At 41.2% G+C, this 8,201-nt stretch overlaps 1 protein-coding gene across 1 annotated transcript in view; it reads left to right on the plus strand.

Annotated features, from left to right (window-relative positions):
- ncanb (neurocan b) overlaps nt 1-7,263 on the plus strand; it is a 151,941-nt gene extending 144,678 nt beyond the window's left edge. Inside the window, exons 15-16 of the mRNA XM_078945501.1 lie at nt 462-644; nt 2,684-7,263. Coding sequence (XP_078801627.1) covers nt 462-644; nt 2,684-2,814 — 314 coding nt within the window. The 3' untranslated portion in view covers nt 2,815-7,263. The remainder of the gene's footprint in view (nt 1-461; nt 645-2,683) is intronic.
- Nucleotides 7,264-8,201: the final 938 nt, after the last annotated feature.

Genomic DNA, 8,201 nt, shown 5'->3' on the forward strand with positions numbered 1-8,201 from the left:
ACATCATTCAAAATATTATTTGGATTTACTATTTATTAAATGACCTTAAAAAGTCTGCAAAACCAGTCCTATAATGTAAATCAGCAGATTTATTTTCAGCACTCTTGTAAAGATGCTTTCATGATCCATACTCCAAAACTGCAGATTTTTGGCGTTCACTTTTCATGCATCATCCTGTTTGACTGTGTCCTCATACTGTCTGTGCTTTGACTGCAGGAAGATGGGGGTACAGGCGGGAACACAGTCACCCCCAAGCTTTGATAGATCTGCTGTCCTGCAGACTTATAAACCATGTTTGTGTGTCTTTGGTGCTGTGTTGTGTTTTTCACTGTTTTCCTACAATTAGATTTCACAAAAGGTGGAAAAGCCACAAAAATATTCTGTCTTTGAAGTGAACCTGAATTGGTATACAAAAGTAAACCATCTACTAACATAAAGCACATTCTCATTTGTCTAAACAGTTCTCTGTGGAGCCCCGCCCACAGTGGAAAATGCCTTCCTGATTGGTCGAGTGCGTTCACACTATGACATCCACTCCATAGCGCGCTACCAGTGTGCTGACGGCTTCCTCCAGCGCCACGTGCCCACCGCTAAGTGCCGTGCCAACGGCAAATGGGACCGACCTAAAATCATCTGCATACGATGTAAGTTTCACAAACAGCAGTAAAGACATTTTGATTTGGGTTTTTTTAGCACACACATCACTGTGGGTCCAAAACACACATCCTTCTACATTAGCTGCCCTGCAGCGCTGCTGTCATCCCTGCATTCAGGCTTTTAAGACCTGCGCTCATTATTAATAATTGCTAGAGAAAGGATAACTCTGACTTCAGCTTGAAGGAATTCCTCAGGGTTTCCTTCACAGTGATTGGCTATTCTTTGAAGTGCTTCATGCTTGAGGTTAAATTCCTTCTTTTCTTTAGACTTTTCAAAGGATTTCAGAAACAGGTTAAGGATTTTAAGAAACAGAAATGTAGCAGGAAGAGAAAATGTTCTACCAAAGGGACTTTTACTCTTTTCTTCTTATGTAATGTACTATGTTTAATTTATGATTTTAAAAACATGTTTTTGCTCAACAAGCTTTAAGTAATGTTGTGTTATTGTGACGTTGCATTTGGATGTGCTACATCTTTTTATAGCACTTTGCACAAAATATAACATGTTTGAAGTCATTTTAAGGCACCTGGACTTACTGTGTTCTCTTCTGTGTTCTTTCCTTACTGTGTTCTCTTCATAATCTGGAGAACACTTACTGTGTTCTCCAGATTATGACCCAACCTCACGTCAACAAACGTCACCTGAGAGATGAGAGTCTCCTTTGACACTATCTATAGATATATTTTTATTGTACTGTTCTTAGACAAAATGCCATGTCTAACTTAAAACCAGCACTCTTTGACAACGATGGTAGCATTTACAAGTTATAACGTTACAATTTTTGCTTAATTAAAGAAAAACTTGAATGAAAATGTTTTTAAAAATGAATCTTTCATTTTCCTTTCAGCTTTTTTCTTTCGGCTCAAGTGAGACTTTAACAATAGATAAAATGCTAGAAAATTATCCCAGCATCAGTCTGGCAACCTGTCAAGAGTGTACCCCGCCTTCACCCAACAGTAGCTTGGGTAGGCTCCAGCAACCATGAAAGGGATTCAGCGGGTTCTGAAAATGGATGCATGGATGGACAGATGGACAAAAAAACTATTTTCTTTTTAAACTAATACGCTTTTGCTGAGAATCTTTGGAGTGAGTTGTTTTATAGTGCTCAATTTATCATGTGATTCACAGTAAAATAGTCAGGGGTTGCTTGAAACCTGGAAAAGGAAGGAGCTGTATCGTTCAGAACCCCCAAGGACAAGCATACACCTCTTGTGAGCGTCTGGAGAGGATAGCATGCCCCTTTTAAAGGGTTGCAGTCTGCACATAGTAAGATGAAACAATTCCTTTAGTGTGATGGAAGCCGTTGGGTCCATGGAGGACTGGAGCCAAAGACCTTGCTGCTTTTTGATCTTCTCTCTTCATCTTCTCCTCACTGCTCTTGCTCTCTTTTAACTGCTGTCCATCTCTGATATTTGGCTGAGATCCATGTTCCTCTCACAAAGGTTTTCCATTGTTGTATTTCATCTTTAATTGGTTGAATGCTATAAAGCATGCAACCTAAAGCATTCAATGCTATAAAGCATTCAACTCATTGTTTTCCTGTTTCTCTTTTTTCTTTATTATAGAATCATTTGCCATTTTTGCTGCTTAACTCCTTCTACGTTATTTCAGCTATATTAACCATTCAACTATTAAAATGTTCATCTCTTTTAGTTTTTTCCAGCTATGACTTTTGGTCCTTTAAATCCTTGAACCTTTCAGGATATTCCAGGATTAGATCCATTGTATGTCCTGTTGAGTGTACCTGGTTGGTGGCATAAAGGCCATACATGAGCTGTGGTGCATGAGGTTGCCGGTTTGATACCTGGCACAGGCATTTTTTACAAAAATATCCTTTTTGTTATTCTGCTGTTTCACTTGATTTATGGTCAACTTTGATCATTTCTTTCTTTATTGTTTTTTTCCAGTTATTACCCTTTAAGTATTATTTTCTGTCAGCAATATAGCATTCAACCCCATTTTCTTCTGGAAAGGCAGCTCCTTCTAGTTTCTTCTGACTTGTTGGTTTCCATTTGTCGTTTTCCAGCCCGGCGATCCCATCGCTATCGGCGCCACCATCACAACGGCAGAAGGGATCGCAGAAAGCACAAGCGGCATGCTCACAGAGATGGAGGACACCATGCAGGAGAGCAGGGCCAGCACCACGCCCGCTTCTGAACCAAAAGAAACAACACCACCTTCCCTCTGTCCCCTGTTCCCCCTTTGCCCCCTTAACAGAGGCCCATGATTACAGCCCAAAGTTTTTTACCCATGCCCGTCTGTCCCACCCACAACTGCATCTCCGGCTCTCAGAGTTGAGCTTTCTCAACCACCAAAGTGCTGCCAGGTGTCACCAGGACTAAATTCAACCCCTCAGTACTTTTTCGCTCCAATTTTCAGCTCAAGTTTTGGGTCCCAACTCTTTTCTTGCTCAGCTGCCCCTTTACTTGCTCCAGTTACACTCCCAGCAGGCTCAAAATGGAGCTGAGCTGACCTGTTTTTGAGATAAAAAAGTACCTTTGAGACCCACCCTGAGCATTCTTTGAAGAGAAGACGTTTAGCACTAACTGCAAATAGGGATGACATCACTGAAAACGCCGTATCAAAGCCAGACGAGTCAATAAACGTTGACTTGAGCCTTTTGTCTGTTGAACACAGTTATTTTTTACAAACACTCTTGTTCTTTTTCTCAACTCTGCTGCTCTTGGTTTGTCCTTCGTTTGACATTGTGCTAGAGTAACGGTAAGTTAATTGATTTTTTTAAACTAAAGGTAGTCGTAATTGAGTTATTTGATTGTTAGCGTTGTGTCTTCTTGTGGATGTAAGACAGTTACTTTAGACCAGATGGCAAACCCCCAGAGAAAAATTGTGAATCTCATCTCCTCTCAGCTTCATGACATCAGTGTGTTGTTGGAAGTGTTGGGTCCTCTGAAGCAGACCTTCCCACCTGTCACTGCCACAGGTTCATCTGCATCTTTGATGTCAGTTTGTCTCAGCTCAGCACTCCCACATTTCATTTTTCTTCTCTCTTAACTTGCTGGAATGTTTGCTGTGAATTATTCAGTGATGCATCATAGAGAGCGACTCTAAAAAGAATCTTTTATTTAGTTTGGCTGTTGTTTCATGACATTGTTTCTGTCTGTGGTCAAATAAACTGTCCGAGTTCTGTTACCAGCATTTTTCTCACCTGCACAAAATTGTACGGATAATTGTGTGACTAAATAAAAAAACTACAGAGTTGAATTTTCAAGCAAATTAGATGCATTTACCAATAGCTTAACTGGAACAAATTAGTTTGAGGTAGTTTTGTTATACTTCTTCCTTGTAACCCTTGTGCTATCCTATGGGGTCCAGATGACCCCCCCTTACATTGGCGTGTTCTCCCTACCATGAGAAAGGTGGATAAAGGTGGAAAGATTTCATGTAATCCATGGACACCAGTGAAGATCACAAATCATTGAAGAAAAAATGTTCAGAGCACTGTCTAGTGGGTCTAGATGACCCAACTCTCAATGGTAAAGTGCCTAGGATAGCACAAGGGTTATAGCCTAATGTGCCAATGGTAGATGGAAATGCAATCAACAGTCATGTTTTAAATTAGCCATCCTCAAACTCCCAAAAGAAGCAAATCTTATCTTGTTTTGACCATCCTTAAGTAGTCTCAACTGCATCCTAAACGTCTTCGGGGACTTCAAATTCTAAGTGATGGTTTTTGGGTGAGGAATGAAAGCTGGAGAAAAATCCATGATTTATAAGCCAACTCTGCTGCCATTGTTTGATCCACCTCATTAAATAAATGAATGTTCTTTTAGTTTGGTAAACTGTTCAGTATAAATCAAGTGGCATTGTGTGACATCATGGCTAAACGCAAAGATAAACCTTGTTTACCGGACAGCTCAAGAACCGGGGGATCAGATCAATGTTTTAGAACGGGATGGAACGGTCACTCTCTCAGCTGTAAAACCAATACCTGAAGCAATGGACACAAGACATGGACCTTATGAGGCCCAGGAGACAGAGATATTGTGTACAGACATGTGGAAAAAGTGGCCTTCATAACTGTAGAGCGGGTCAGCTGACATTAAACCTTGGTGTTTCTGGAGCAGACAGTCTGGCCGCTCTTTTCACCTAAACTCGCCCTGTGCAGCTTGTCCTTCTTAAAGAGGGGATTGAGGTGGATTGTAGCAGTGCTTCGCTCGCTTTCGCTTCTTCTTTACTGCTTGGATAAAGTGCTGTTTGTTGAAGCCAGGCCTTTAGGTTGGAGATTTTGGGATTAAATCCCAAAGACTGAGGCCAGCACTTTCATCCTTTATTTCCTCTTCCTATCAAGGCCTTATCTCTTCTGCTTCCATGCTTCATGCCATTTTCCCAACTTTGGCATTCAGTTTTCCAAAATTGTACTTGTCCTGAACGTTAATTCAATTATAACTGACCAAAAGTTGAACCTGGTCTTTGTTAGCATTGATAGAGGGAGGTTTTCTGAAGTAACGCAGGTGAGGAAATCATCACATATGTTAATTCACTGCCCTTGTCCTCGCTCACCTTGCCAATGACAACAATAGTGAACCTGCATCTCTGTATCACTTTAATTAATCTGCTGCATGACTAATTAAAAAGCTGCATTATCCACACAACCACAGAGCGGTGGTGACGGGAAAGGGTCACGCTGACAGACGGCACTCTGGCGGTGGTGTGATTGTGACAGCCGTCAGCCCCTGCTGCTCTACTAATGTCAGAATGACAAGGGCTGCTTTTCTGTCTTCTTGGAAACGAATGGACCACAGCTAGACAAATAACGGGTGGACAGACACAGAGTGATTACAGCTGCGGAGGGGTTTATCTTTGTAAAAGGAACATTAAAAAATTAAACAAAGCTTTAGGAAACTAAATCGAGCTGAAAAGTACATCAAACAAAGGTGTAACTACAATCAAATGACATTGGTGTTACACATTTTTACCTTTGCTAGTCTGAAAACGTCAAGCACCCTTGACTTTCTACTATTTCTCCTTTCTGGCTCCACTCTCCTTCAATCACAGTAGTTAAGCCCTGGTTAAAATGCAAATGCATACCCACAATGCATCACTGTTATGAACCTTAAAGAAAGGGTAACAGAAAGTGTTTGTTATGCTAGGCACTTTAACATTGGGAGTTGGGTCATCTAGACCCACTAGTGCTCTGAACCTTTTTTCTTCAATGATTTGTGATCTTCACTGGTGTCCATGGATTACATGAAATCTTTCCACCTTTATCCACCTGTGTTTGGTCAGTTACTAACTGACCAATCTGATACCCCAGTTAAACTTAGAACATTTGAAACACTGGAAACAAATTTTCCCGAGTCTGCTTTCAATGATAGGGGGGTGGGCTTCCAACAAGCTCACTCCTGATTGGTGAGAGTGGTTGCCATGGCTTGCCATGGCTTTCAGACAGAATGGCTCCTATGGTTTGTCTCTCAGGTGGTCGGTTAGTTTGTTGGTCGGTCTGTCACCTTCAAGTCATGAATGTTTCACTCGCTTTTGTCTTTTCTTTTACTGGCAAAGGAGTAAAATGTTTCACTTTTCCAAAATATCATTGAGTTTTTGTGAAAATTGTTTTTTAAAAACCGTATTTGTCTGAATGGATCAGTGAGTCCCTCAAAAGCCTGTTAAAGAACAATTAGTAAAGCCTCCCATTGCCTATTAAGTGTGAGGTGGAATCATCTGGAAATCCAAAGTGGACCATGGATGTTGTTTATCTGCACACTGGAGTGACTGCAATGGTTAAAAGACAGCTTGAGTCAGCAATGAAAGCTGATGAGAAGAGAGGCTGCTGTTCTTCACCTTCATTTTGACTTGATTTGTTAAGTCTGACAATGGAACTGACAGTCCAATGGGTTCGGCTCCCATTAAACATTTAAGAGGAAAAACAGACTGTTTTCTCCATTATTCTCTCCACTGCATGTGCTGCATTAAACATTGTTCACTAATCTACAGGCACTCTTCTATTGGTTCCTATTAAACACTACACCTGTGTCTGCTGCTGAGCTGAGCTGACTCATCATAGTCAGAGAATACCCGTATTCTTTTGGAATAAATGAATGAATAGAAACATGTTACAGGAGAAGAATGAGAACTGATTCAGAGCCAAGCAGAGCAGCATCAGGGACAAATGTTGACTTTTATCCTCACGCAGGCAGTTCTTCTCTTTTCCTTACAGTCCATTTCACCTCTGGGTGTGTTTGTCACTTAGGCTCCCTGGGCCATATTCACACAGCCTCTGCTCATCTGGAAAACCTCATGTTCCTCCCTTTTTCCATACCAACCACTGCTTTTGCAAACGTATATTACCTTTAACTGGACCCCCCCTCCCTCCCTCCCACACACACACACACACTCCATGGAAGTAACCTACTCACCTCATATTTTCTTTGATCCCATCAAAGCACAGGTACAGTAATCTGTATGTTTATTGTATATCCAACATAAATAGGTTTGATGTGATCAGAAATAAATCATCCCTGACTGTGTGAATATGACCCATATATATTTATTCATATTTATTGATGTTTGTTCTCATGAATTTGAGTCATATTGCTGTATTATTTGATTTACAAGACAAATGATCATTAAAGCAAACCTTTGCTTGGATCTGTTATGTGTTGGTCTTTGTGGTTGTACTTCTCCTCACATCACAGTCGGTTGCATATATGGGCATTTATTTCACAGACAGCTCGTCTTCCATGCTGTAAGAAGACACAGTAAAAAGAAATTATTGTAATGACAACACAAACACATACATCTGCACATGAGGGTGATTGAGGACAAAACAATCCCACTGTAAAAAAAAAGAAAAGAAAAAAAGCACAATACCAAACAGATAAACATAATATGGAAAGGCAGGAGAATGGTTTTGGGGGGCTCAGTCTACCATTTAGGGCGGCTGCAGCCTCAAGATGCCGCTAGCTTTGGCACTCGGGGACGGGAGTTTACCAGAGGGAAGAGTGGCGGTCAAGACAGCAGCACCTTCCAGCCTTCACATACAAACTACATTTCACTCTGTAACAGAGATGTTTTGAAGCCAGGAGGAGAGTACACTCTTCTTAGGGTTGGTAAAAGTTTTTGAGGCCAGCGATTCTTAATGTTTTTCTATCTTCCATCTCTAAGACTCTGACAGAGTCGATACCTTATGACAAAACACTCAGACTTGGTCTAAAAAGTATTGCTTTTTGGTCTAAATCAAAGACGGAATGATTCCAAGTTGCCATCCATTTTCCTCACATGTTCAAAGAATGACTAGTTGGGCAAGTTTAAGACCTCAAGCTTTTGGTCAAGCTGTGACTGTCTCTCAGCCTGAGTCTTAACTCCCCACTCTCTCTCTCCACTAAGCTCCCACAGCCCACCTCTTCCTCTTTGCTGCTTCGAAACAGTTGGATAAATCCGTAATCCTCCAATCCTGATTGCAGAAATCTGATTATACAGCATCCAAATAGGTTTGCATCCACAGAGGGTTTGGATAAACACACCGGCCTTCAGTCCACCCGTGGGTTGCTGATGCATCCAGCTGCAAAAATTCCCGTTTTCCCGTT

Source organism: Oryzias latipes, chromosome 4 (assembly GCF_053564925.1).
Source record: "Oryzias latipes strain Hd-rR chromosome 4, Olatipes_Hd-rR_3.1".
NCBI lineage: Eukaryota > Metazoa > Chordata > Actinopteri > Beloniformes > Adrianichthyidae > Oryzias > Oryzias latipes.